The 12,868-nt window shown below is 39.1% G+C and overlaps 1 protein-coding gene across 12 annotated transcripts in view; it reads right to left on the bottom strand.

The window, feature by feature from the left end:
- The window catches only part of cacna1aa (calcium channel, voltage-dependent, P/Q type, alpha 1A subunit, a), a 130,762-nt gene that overhangs the window by 14,588 nt on the left and 103,306 nt on the right, over positions 1-12,868 (bottom strand). For 5 of the 12 annotated variants that reach the window (XM_072442477.1, XM_072442485.1, XM_072442487.1 and 2 more), the window contains 5 exons: positions 12,421-12,517; positions 8,251-8,365; positions 7,353-7,460; positions 4,001-4,104; positions 654-766 (listed from right to left, as the gene is read on the bottom strand). In XM_072442477.1, coding sequence (XP_072298578.1) covers positions 654-766; positions 4,001-4,104; positions 7,353-7,460; positions 8,251-8,365; positions 12,421-12,517 — 537 coding nt within the window. Of the gene's footprint in view, positions 1-653; positions 767-4,000; positions 4,105-7,352; positions 7,461-8,250; positions 8,366-11,198; positions 11,296-12,420; positions 12,518-12,868 lie in introns of all 12 variants that reach the window. The other 7 variants (XM_072442486.1, XM_072442479.1, XM_072442480.1 and 4 more) reach the window with 7 other exon arrangements.

The raw sequence follows: 12,868 nt of genomic DNA, 5'->3' as shown, positions 1-12,868 counted from the left end.
ATCAACATTAAAAACATACATAAAACAAACTGACCTATGCATAGAAAAATATTTACCGGTAATATTAATAAATTAAAAAAAATAAAAATAAGAAAAAAACATTTAAAAAAGGGCTGGGCAGGACCAAAGTGAACTCAGGATGAGTAAAAAAAAAAAGAGCAGGTAAAACCGGTCGGTAGCATCCAAAGTAAACACAATTTCAATCCACAAGATTGTTTTCAAGGACATTAAGTTTGTGGAGCATATTACACAGAGGGATCACAGTCTGGTCACTTCCCTCCGACACACCTCGAGCCAAACTCAGACAGAACCGTGCAATCAGGTTTGTTCATTCTGACACTTATCAAGGTTTTTCACTGCCTTGTGATATTTTATTCTTTATTTTTTTCCTCGTAAGTGGTCATATTTGCTTTGATATGGCTGAACCGTGTGATCGATCCCTGTCAATCACACCTATATGAACTCGGTAGATCTCCATAAATCTCGCTTTGGCCATTATATCCATGGGTTTCAGAGCAATGACAACTTTGGACCACAATAACATCAAAATAACAATTCATAACAGAATATTCCATCTTCAGAATAGTCAAAAGTCAAAACGTGTGGGGCCTGAAAACACAACCATCACAGACATGACAGTGGGGCGGACTCACAAGGCGTTGCCCGGGTCGGTGGTCTCTGCCGGGGGAAGGCCGTTGGGACCCACGCCTCCGTCCTGGGTCGGCGACGGAGGCTCCACGCGCTGAAATAGTAATGGCGTTCGGTTCTGCGTGAGATACACATACAACACGGCCACAGGCGGCTTATCAGGCAGACTGACAGGGGGATGCAGGAAGAGCGGGCACAACCCAGGCACATGGCAAAGGAAAGGAAAGCGCCATGACGACAGGAGGAGGAGGCTGGATTGGCACAGTATCGGTTATAAGGGTAACAACAAATGCAGGAAAATAAAAACAAACAAAAAAAACCCACTATATATATTCACTATTTGTGTTATTAGTAAAAAGTAATAGTAGTAGTAGTAGTAGAATGAGCTACCATAGTATTTATATTTATTGTGTATTTATTTACACTGTGGTGGGAGAAGTACTCAATTTGGCTATTTAAGTAAAATTAAATTAATTATTCAAGTATCACAAAAAATAATAATAATAATAATAATTGAAATACCCATTTTAAATATACTTTGGGTAAAAAAGTAAAAGTATTTCCACAGGTTTTTTAGAACTGTTAGTGTGAATTATTTTCTTAACTTTTGAGGTGTACTGTATATTTTGGTTTGCTCATGACTTTAACGCAGAATGTCGATCAAATAAAAAGTATGTTCTACTTTTCAGTGCATTATAAAAATAGGTAATGGAGAAGAAAGTTCAGTAAAGTAAAAATTGCTTAGGTGAAATACAGATAGCATTTCCAAAAGTAAAAGTGAAATCTGAATAAATTAAAGTAAAATAAAAAAAACTAAAAACAGATACATTTGTTAGTTTAAATACTCCTAATTGTACATAGCAATAAACTATTCATAGATAAACAAAAGTACAAAACAATCTGGCGTTAGTTTCAAGTGATTCATGCATTATCTTCACAAGCAGATTAAACATTCTTTTAAGTTCACTGCAGATTTTAACCTTCAAATGAAAGAATGAAAAAAGGAATCTATTTATTGCGTAGTAGTGCAAAGGCATACGATTCAAGCAAACCTTGTCCAGCAGATGGCAGCAGTGCTATATATAAAGAGCAGTCATAAAAATGAATTGAAATCATGACTTGAACAATCACAGACTGAATCCTCTGACACGGTTTTTCTTATTTATGAAGAGTTCAATTGCAAAAAGAGAACAGTGTTGTTAGAAAAACAACCGCAAAACAAACAGACGAGGCTTGTATTTACTCTTTTGTGTTCTTTCTTGCTTTTCAAAGGGAGGGATGAGACAAACTGAGATGAGGAAGAAGAGTTTGAGATGAGATTTCCTATCAATATTTCGCAACTGGTTGAGTTCAAAATGTTATGTTTTTGCTTTCATTTCTGTTCTGACTTTTGTAACTATGACATTTCAAGATGTGTAACTCACCAGTGTTAACCTTTTTTCTGTCAGAGCCAATGGACAAAAAATGAACTTAAAATGGTGTAATTATATAACCTGGCCAGCAAGATGAATTGACAAACTCCATTTTGATTGGCTCTCGCTGTTATGCTTGATCAGGATTGGGCCAGAACCACCAGTGGAGCGGGACTGCATTGTGGTTTGGGCGGAGCCACAAACCTGCCCACCGACGTACTTCAGCAGAAATATAAACTTTTGTTATAAAAACGTGGACAAAAAAGGCGCTTTGTGCTTTTGAAGACGGAATGATGTCTGTGCTTTTCTGGATACAATAAAAGTGAAATGATTCTGTTTATTTCCTGGTTGTGTTCAGAGCGAGTGCCGCTCTTATCACGCTGGTGTAAGTGAGTCATTATAGTTGTCACATGGAAAAGGACACATCCGTCATTCAACTTTATTTCCAATTAGCAGACTCATGAAAATTTTAGTTTTCAACCAAATGAAAGTTAAATATTTTGACTGACTTGTAGACAGAGAATATTTACAAATCAAAAAGTGCCACATTTAGATAATAATAATAATGCCTTTGTTATAAAAGGTCTTTTTGCAAGTGTTTTGGAGTGTGTATAATCTAGATCAGGACTATTCAACATTAGGCCCAGGGGCAAAATCGGGCCCTCCAAGTGATTTAATCCGGCCCACGACCCATCATCAAAATATTACAAGAAACAAAGAATCTTGTTTACTGATTTCTGTCTGGACTTGCACTAGTTTAGACCTGGTTTGGTTTAGTACCTGTTTAACTCTGCTTTAGACTAGCGGTAGTTTAGATCCTGGGTTAGTCCTGGGTCAGACCTGCTTGGTACTAGTCTAGTCCTGGTTTAATTCTTGTTCAGTCCTGGATGGGCAATTTTACAAAGCGATGTTTGTTATTTCTCACAGAAATCTAACCTATCAGTAGTTATTGTATTGTTACAGGAGTTACAGGAGTTACAGGAGTTATAGGAGTTATAGGAGTTATAGGAGTTATAGGAGTTATAGGAGTTATAGGAGTTATAGGAGTTATAGGAGTTATAGGAGTTATAGGAGTTATAGGAGTTATAGGAGTTACAGGAGTTACAGGAGTTACAGGAGTTACAGGAGTTACAGGAGTTACAGGAGTTATAGGAGTTATAGGAGTTACAGGAGTTACAGGAGTTACAGGAGTTACAGGAGTTATAGGAGTTACAGGAGTTACAGGAGTTACAGGAGTTATAGGAGTTACAGGAGTTACAGGAGTTATAGGAGTTACAGGAGTTACAGGAGTTACAGGAGTTACAGGAGTTATAGGAGTTACAGGAGTTACAGGAGTTACAGGAGTTACAGGAGTTATAGGAGTTATAGGAGTTACAGGAGTTACAGGAGTTACAGGAGTTATAGGAGTTATAGGAGTTACAGGAGTTACAGGAGTTACAGGAGTTATAGGAGTTACAGGAGTTACAGGAGTTACAGGAGTTATAGGAGTTACAGGAGTTACAGGAGTTATAGGAGTTACAGGAGTTATAGGAGTTACAGGAGTTACAGGAGTTACACTAGTTACACTAGTTACAGGAGTTATAGGAGTTACAGGAGTTACAACAGTGGCGTGTCGTCCACCTTCTGGCCCTCCTAAGTTGAATAGTCCTGCGATTCTTTTTAGACTAGTCTCAATGAGTAAATTCAATGTTGTCGTCCTAGTGTGAAGACATTAAAAAACAAAACAACAACGAGGGAAGTCTTTCTCACCACAAAACCAAACGGACGTGTATATTTTTGCAATGGAACTCTTTTGCAGCAGAGATACCGATACTACAGCTGGCCTTCTGTGGTCAGAGTGTCTCACAGCCCATGTTTGTGAAGCACCAGTCCTTCAGTTTGGCACATTTACGTCAGTCTGCCTTAAGGCTTCAGGCAGGATGCAGGAGTGCGCCCCCTACCTGCTCGTCGCGGAGGGCCTGGGAGCGCTTGATCTTGCTCTGCCGGTAGTACTCCATGATCATCATGGCGGCGTATATTTTGCCCACTGTCAGGTCTGTGGCTGCTGAGAGAATGACAAGTTACCCTGCAAGATTAGACCCTTTGGTATGGACCCTGAGCCAGAAATGGAACACATGCACATCGACAACGGCAAAGGTCTTTTCACAGTCAGATCAGTTTTTTTTTTAATATATCTTTTTTGTTTTGAATTATTTTTTGGCGTGAAAACCAAAAAATAAGTAGGCTAGAGCATGCAAAACTATCATTCATACTCATCGCAAGGTAAACAGAGGCATATAAGGCATAAATATAAAATGCAATCGTGTGTACATTCATTTGTTGCAATTAAAGTGCTCTGTTTCTTTCAAGTGTTTGATTGAATTGAATTTTTATTTTTAGGCAATGAGTGAATCTGTCCAAACAGTTATTACTTAGTTATTATTAGTTATTACACTGCACTGCGAAAAAATAAAAATGAAAATAAAGGCAGCATGGGTTAAAATTCAGAATATCCATCTAGATTTGAGGCATTTTGACTTGATCAGATTTAATTGGTGATAAGACGTAGATTATATAACTTTGCATGAGATTTGTGACTGCTTAGGTTCGTTGGTCATTTTAAATACTGTAAGTTTGAAATGAGAATCAATGAACTTATACAAGTTGAATAATCTATGTCCGTCAAATTAATAAATCTGATCTTGTCAACTCAAATGAAGGCGAGACACTGCAGGCGAAGAGGAAAAGAGAGATGTGAAACCTTTCATAAAGTTTACGTACATAAGTGTAAGAAAAAAGTTTCATCATGTAATGTTTAAATAAATAAAAAATAGGCAAAGTTGCACATTTTTGTAACTGAAATGAAGGTTTAAATTTCTTACAACAGAAAAATAGATTACAGAAGGGATTTTGGCTCTTTTTTTAGTATTAGAGTGAACTAGACCTCAAATTTCAACACATTTTTTGGCATTAAATTTGAATAAATCAGGTTTAAAACTAATCAACAAAACCCTCTGTACGATTGTAAAGTTTGTTTTTTCTGTTTTAAGGGCTGATCTTTATCTCTCTATGGGAAAAGAAAATCCCCAAAACAACATGGTTGATTACATTAAATACTAAAACTTAATTGGTTTCCTTATATATTTTAAGCGCAAACTGACAAAAAAAAATAAAAAAGAAGAGGTTTGCCTGTAGTGCCCATTAATATTCTGAATTCAAGTCATTTGCACAAATCTCAGTAATCATTTTTGCAGTGTCCTGATGCGTGTAGTGCCAGACCGACCTGTCCTGTAGAGGAAAAAGACGTCTAGAGAAACTATTCTATATTATTCTACATTATTATATTCATCTATAGCTCTATCTGTAGTGAAAAGACATCTATAGAGAGTGTGTCTATAGTGGGGCACCCTCTGATCCCAGGCACGTGTTTGGGACGGCAGTGTGTCAGTTGCATTGTGCTGGTGTCATGCATGTTCTCTGTGTGGATGCTGCGTGCTCAGAGGTGGGAGATACAGCCTGATAAGAAAGACAGAAATGTTCTAGACTCATATGCAGTTTTATATTAGAGGCCATTCTTTGTTGAGGATTAGGTTAACGAGTGGCGTCACATGCGCAGGCAAATCCCTCATATACAGTATTTTAGAGACTTCTGTGTTTCTCACTAAACTAGGGCTGAACGACTTCACGAATGACTTCTAGACCAATACAAGAATTTCTATACTTTGTCAAACATGTCTCTAGGGGTTTGAACTGACATATGGTCCCGTGTGGGCTATTTTTATGTTAACAAAGGAAATGAAAGTGCATGTGGCAGGTTAGACTATACATTTCACTAAAACGTATTGAACATAATGACGTTTATAGTCTTACAGATGTGACGGCGGAGGTAATTGCACAACTGTTACCTAGCAACCACACTGTAGGAGGGGTGGAACAATATTGAGTTATAATTGTTGCTGTGGCAATGGTGGCGGCCATCTTGCGAGTGGAGACGGAGTAAAAGAGAAAATGATGTAAAAACAAGGCCATAAAACTCATAGATTAAAGTGTTTAAATGAACATATAATGGTATATTTGTGAGGCAGAAAACTCTGAATTATGAAAATGAATATTCACCCTGTATTTAATGCAAACGTTAACTGTGTTTGTGTGTCACTGTAACTTATGTGTACAACCAGTGAGCAAACTTCTGTTTATGTCATGACCATTACTATTAAGGAAGAATGTATTAACTACAATTACAAGTTTGTTTTTTCACATTAGTTTGATAGAACAAGTGCAAAAAGACAATTCAAATCATGAAAGTATTTATAACAAAATGATTATTAAATTGTCCAGCTCTCCATTCGTTTGAGTGTGTTCTTTAGTAGAATTTTCCACCACAACATGGCTGCCAGAACTGGACGTTGATTATTATAGGTTACCATAGCGACATTCCCTCTAGCCTCTCTTATAACACAATAGCCTCTCTTATAACACAATGGGTAGAACATTATACATTTTAAGACTTCCTACTACTACTTTTGAGCATTTTGATCTTAAAGTTACACTTTTTAGTTTCTTTGCTTGTCTTTTTTGAGTGGCTATTTTGATGATCATATTAATTCACTGCTTTAAAAAAAAAAAAAAAAAAACTCAACTTACTAAATAACAATAAATAAAACCATATTTTAAACAAGGACTTAAACTCCATATGAATTTTAAAATAGGTATGATTTGAGAGATGAGAAATAATATCTGATGAATCATGATGTGGTGGTTTCAAAGTGTAGGTTGCATTTAAACGGTCCCTGCACTTTTGTTGGAACGTCGCTTATTGATGACATCACAGAGGGATTCCGTATTAGAACTCTTAGTTAAAAAACTGCAATTTTTAACTTGAATATTTCTTGACAAACTGCAACTTGATTGATGAAAAACTATGATAAATATTCCAACAGGTTCAATCCCATCAAAGCTAAGTAACAAATAGAAAACACAAAAACCTGCCATATGCACTTTAAATTAAACTGAATTAAACTGAACAACAGCTGTGACCATTTACATCGCAATTTTGATTCAATTCTAATTCATTATTGGCCCTATCCAGTAAACTAGGACAAACACACTGTGATCATCATTCCTCGGATAATAAAACAAGATATTTCTGTCAATATCACCCACCCCTAGTATGTGAGCTACTTTTGTGTCATGTACTGCCTGCATCAGAGGGTGCAGCAGAGAACCAAGAAAAGTTCTGGCTGGTGAAAGCGTCCTCTGGTGGCGTGGAGAGGAACTTGTGGTTTCAACATTTACCAACCCTCCGTAACTCACCCTTATGGGGCGTAACCAACAAATCCAGGGTCTTCTGAGAAAGGTTGGGCCAAATGGCGATCATCTCCTTCCTCAGCTCGGCATCCATCTGGTGCTTGTCTATGCCGCCTGCAAACAACGACCATGCAGACGCACGCACAGACGCAACGCATGCAGACACCATAACGCATGGAAATCAAATCATGTGAAAAGAGAGAGATACACACATGGAAAGAGACAGAAGAGAGACATTAGTTAGTAATTTGTAAAATCATCATTGAGCATTTATTCAATATTTAAGTGGCCAATTTTTATTTATTAGAATGAATAATGATAAAGTTGTTAGAGCTTAAAGGTCCGATATTATGCCACGTATTCCTGGCTTTTTATAAACTTTTACATTTCATTACTAAATGCGTAATGAAAACCCCTCTTTGAGCAAGTGCAGTACTGCCAATCTTTGGATAAGACTGGCGCCCTCTGCTGATAAGATAAAAAGAAGCAACAATCTTAGCAACAGATGCTAGCAGATAGTTATGCTTCGCAGTGACGGAAAAAACAGTCCAGTGAAGGTGTATCAAACTTCCAGGAGAAGGAGGAAGTCTGAAATGCCAAAAAAAAATTATATATAAATATATATAAAAAAGTTATGTTTGATGACAACACTTTTTAACACAATTAAAAGCTCAAAAAAGCTCAAAAAGTTTTGCATAATGCAGGACCTTTTAACAACATTGGCAATATCAAAACACACACGATGTACCACCATTAAGCTACACCACGGCAATGACCAAGAAGTGCCCAAGAGGGTTGTGGGTTCGCAGCGCAATAATATCAGTATTGGCTGCTCTACAAGGAAATAAGCAGAAGACAGCATGTGAAAAGCAAGAGGTGAAAAAAGCAAAGGGGGATTCCAAACCTTCCGTACCCTTGGCGATCTTGATGTCCAGGGCCGTGCGGATGAGAGCCATCAGGGTGGAGTTGAAATGAACCGAGTTGTCGTCGGCAACGGGTAGATCCATACGCAGCAACCGCTGTGTAGTAAGTGGAGCGAGAGAGAGAGAACAGTGAGGCGCTAGATTTGGCGTTTGGCGTTGTTGGCAGGATCTCCATGTTACAAAGGGGAGATGGGAAAACTTTACGAGGGTCCGGGGCAGTAACATCTGTGACACCGGCCGAAACAAGCCGTAGTGCTTTGGATGAACGATTAGCATTAGCATAAACATTAACAAGGGATAAAAGTTTGCATTAGCATAAACATTAGCAAGGGACAATCAGGGGACATTTAGCTCCCCTTTGAGGTGTGGAGATTCCTGAAATTTGGCAATATATATAGGACAAATCAATAAATAAAACAGCAGTAAAGCATGTTTTATTTATTGATACGATCATTTTAAAGTAGGATTGTAAAAAAAAGTCACTTGCTATTGTGACATTTCTTTCGTATACAGCACAGGCATGCAGTAAACTCCGTCATGCTCCCAGAGAAGTGTCGGTAATCCAAGCATAAACAACACGACCCCATTCCTTCTTGCTCCGCAGCCCCATGCAGCATGCAGTACATCATATGCTAGTACAGAACAAGCAGCTAGCAGCCACACAATGTTTGTACTCTTACAATACATCTAGAAGGGAAAATTAGTATGTTATGGATCTACACTGGAATGATAAACAGATAAATAGAGTATAATGCTCTACAAAACTGTCTGGTATCTACAGTGTGAAAATGGGCAGAGACTGTTAATCCAGTGTTAATAGGTGAGAGAGAGCAGCTTTCTGTGAATACACAAAGAAAGAGGAAATGAAGAGAAAAAGCCACGGGAAATAAACGCTATAGGTGAGATAGTAATGGTGTGTGAGTGTGGACAAAAGGAAGAGCGACCACGCTTTGATTTGGAGGGAAACTGAATATTAAATAAAATATGTTAAGCAAGCTGAATAAAAGAAAAATAGATCTAGACAGAGTGGAGCTATAGCGATCCCGGCTGAAGATACACTTGAGACATCACTCGGTGGAGCCAGTACGGCCATTGTTCTCTGGACTGTCCAACATGTAGATACTGAGGGAAAGGACCAATAAGGCAATGACATCTTTAAGGATGTCATCACTTAAGTACGAAGGGCAGAGTTAGAGGTTCGACCTATAGCATGCATCTATACATTTAGGCTATTATCGACAAATTTTACTTTCATTTTTATTTTGCCTATGTGTTATTTACAATATGTGCACATTTATTTAGCAAAAGGTTATGTAACTATTGTCTGATTACAGCGTCAGTGTGATCTAAAACATTATCAGCCGCACTATCACGCAAATCTGCAACTGTGACAGGTCTGTGCTTTTGCAAGATTAAAAGTCACTCTTGTTTTGTGTTCTAAAACAGTAGCCTGCTAATATTTATATGGACTAAATGTGTCGACAGCCTCTGGAAACTAAAGCCAGGCGACTCCCTTTGAGAGTCAATCCCCGGAGATAGCCCACCGCTTACATAATATAATGCTCGCCCGACGTGTTCTTATAGGCTGCCGCAGTAGCTACAGCAATGGGACTGTTCTGGAATGAACTGTGCGGTGAAGGACATGGGAGTGCTGGGGTGCCATGCAGGTGAGGAGGAGGGTGATGTAGAGATGGGGGGGGGGGGGCTGGAAACAGAATAGAACTGCATTGACGAGAGAACCAAAGGACGAAGAGAAGACTTGCGGATTGAAAGAAGACTGCTGGGGGGCTAGGAGCTGCTATGGAAGGCGTATGGGCAACCAAGGGCTCTCTAAGAAAAGCACAGCACTGACACAGGCCCTTCTGCTCTCTCTACCATGACACAGAGTGGGTCCCTGAGCGAGTGGAGTCAAGTGGGGGGGTGTGGGAGTGTGCTTTGTCTATCCACAGAACGGGACCGGATCGAGGACGCAAGTCTAGTGGACCTTCTAAGCCATGCAGCACATACTCTGTCGTGGTTGGTGGAAGTTACCTGACCTGCCATTTCCAATTTTTTTTGTCTGCTTCAATGTCCTCAAAATGTATCTGTGTGGGTATGCTAGAGGGTAGGGCTGAAAGATTTGAGGGGGGAATAAATCCTAGTTGCAAATGATTTGAGATGCGATTTGTCAAGGTAAATCCATCAGTTGTGTGAGTCCATGGTAGAAAAGGTTTAAAACTAAGTCATCTGGACAATGTTTTCTTACACATTTAGAAACCGTCACTAATCTGATCATCACAGATTGATAATGGCTTCCGAATCAGAAGTATTGATAATGGCTACTGAACTGAGAACTTTGTATGCAAGGGATAGAACAGTTCTTCTTCTAGGTTAATACAGGAGTCAAACAGGGATTAGAAAATATGCTGGTGGAGGTAAAAAACAACAACTTCAAAACTGCCAGGTTTTATTCATAAAGAGGCTCCATAGAGATGCCATATGTTGTTTGCTACGAAGGAATCATAAGTGTAACAAAATGCAGTCTAAATTTTGCTTTGATCTCAATAAATCTTTCAGCTCTACAAGTAGAGTAGAATGTGTAGGCCTAGCTGTACGTGTACTCAGTAGTGTGTGTAACGCGCACACTAGCTGAGAAGGTCCCTCTTTCCGTCCCCTCCTGTGGATACTCGGCTAACCCCATCCTGCTAACTACTCGCTGCCCAACCGGTCCCACACCATGACACAAAGGCCACAACATCAACCAGCCGGTCCCTACTTTCAAAAGAATACAGGAAAAGAAAGAAAATAAAGGAAATAAAAAGAAAAGAAGAGACTGCCACATTAAAAAGGTTACACCACGTTTAGCGCTCAAGTCCCTGGTCCCCCCCCACCCGTCCGGACCCCCTGCACCCATGACTCGGGAGGGTGCGGTTGGGGGTCCCGTTCTGACCTTGTAGGCTACCCGTGCTGGACACCTCTTCCCCAGGCCTAGCGGAGGACACATGTGCCTGAGCATGTCATACATATCCCTGCAACTGATCCTGCCACTGCCATCACCGGCCAGTGCCACCAAACCCCAAACCGAAAAACGAAAGGGGTGAGAGATTGAGAAAGAAAGGGAAAAGCGGTTGATTAGGATTGAGTTCAAATAGCAGATCACCAAGGAAGGAAGAGAACAGAGGAGAGAGAGAGAGAGACAGCAAACTACACTGCATTTCTTTTTTTCAATGCCAGCATGAGTTAAAATGACTTGTTTTTCAGTAATAGTTTAGATTTGACTTGACTAGCTTGCTTTAATCATTGGACCTATACTACTTTACTTGTTTCAAAATGATCTGCTAATGGAAAGAAACATTGCAATGAGCAGTTTGTTTTGTTACAGCCATTTTCGAGATTTCCATTAAATGCTAAAACTTTGATCTAGCAGTCCAAGTACGACGAGATCGAGTTTTGGAATTATCATGTAGCAAGTTGGATAGTATAGGTCCCCATTTTGTACTTTTTTGTAAATAACTCTAAAATAGTTAAAACAACTAGCAAAAAGATAGATATTCAAGTCATTTTAGATTTGCAGTTGTACAGTGTAGTCTTAACACAGATAACAGAAAAAGATAGTTACCGGGCCAGACTATTCTGAGTACAATAGTAATATACTTGGTGTACATTTAGCAGGTGCACATGTTTTGTTAGTGGGCGTAGCTTGGTGGCATGTACAGTACAAGCTCATATCCAGGCAAGGTGAGAGGGGAGGAAGAGGTAGGGGTGTCAATGCAGTTTCTTTCCCCCAACCCCCAAAAAACCAAGAACAATGCAACTCTACAGTGGGCAACCGTAGCTTGCTCTATCATAGCCGTGGCTCCACACCAAGCAAAAAAGAACAAAAAATAACAAAAAAATTACAAAAAAGTTTGATTTTTACGAAATGGCAAAACATCCTCAGATTTCATTTCTCAATTTTGTTTTTATTTTTTTCCCCCGCATGCGTCTTTAGGCGTCTGCATTGTCCCGCACATTCTCTAAGCAGTTCAGAATGCAAGTCAATAATAATATAATGGTGGAAAAAACGTTGTAAAATATAAATGATAAAAAAAAAATAAGCGGCATTCACTCCATTCCTGGATGCTGTGGCTAGCAGGTGTGCTTGGAAAGTTTTGTTAGAATAGAAGCCAAACCTTGCAGGCCACCCTATGAGGGCATTTCTTGCCTAAGCCGAGAGGCGGGTCGATAACTCGTAATAAACTGTACATGTCCTTATAATGAATGCGCCCGCTGCAAGAAGAATACAGGGGAGGTAAGAAACAAACAGACACTGACAGAGAAGACTCACATCCAAAAAGAGGAGACAACAAGTGGAGGAAGAGCACAAGTTTACAAGATCAAAGTATCTGGGAAACCTCACTGTAAAAATGTAGACCTAAATTAGTTTTTAAAAAAGGTAAAAAAAAACTCTCATTCTCATGTTGAATGTAATTATTTGACAGATTGATTTAGTTCGTTGGACTAAAGTGTTTGACTTGTCTCTGACTGGTTTCATTTTTCTTATTTCAAGGGGAAATTGTCTGCCTGTGGATTAAGATTGAATGTATTTTCGTATTTCAAGTGCACAGAAGAACAACATTG

Source organism: Eucyclogobius newberryi, unplaced genomic scaffold (genome assembly GCF_026437365.1).
Source record: "Eucyclogobius newberryi isolate DKJ021-1_F unplaced genomic scaffold, fEucNew1.0.hap1 SCAF_13, whole genome shotgun sequence".
NCBI lineage: Eukaryota > Metazoa > Chordata > Actinopteri > Gobiiformes > Gobiidae > Eucyclogobius > Eucyclogobius newberryi.
Note: the sequence above shows the minus strand (reverse complement) of the source record. Positions and strands in the feature narration are given on the sequence as shown.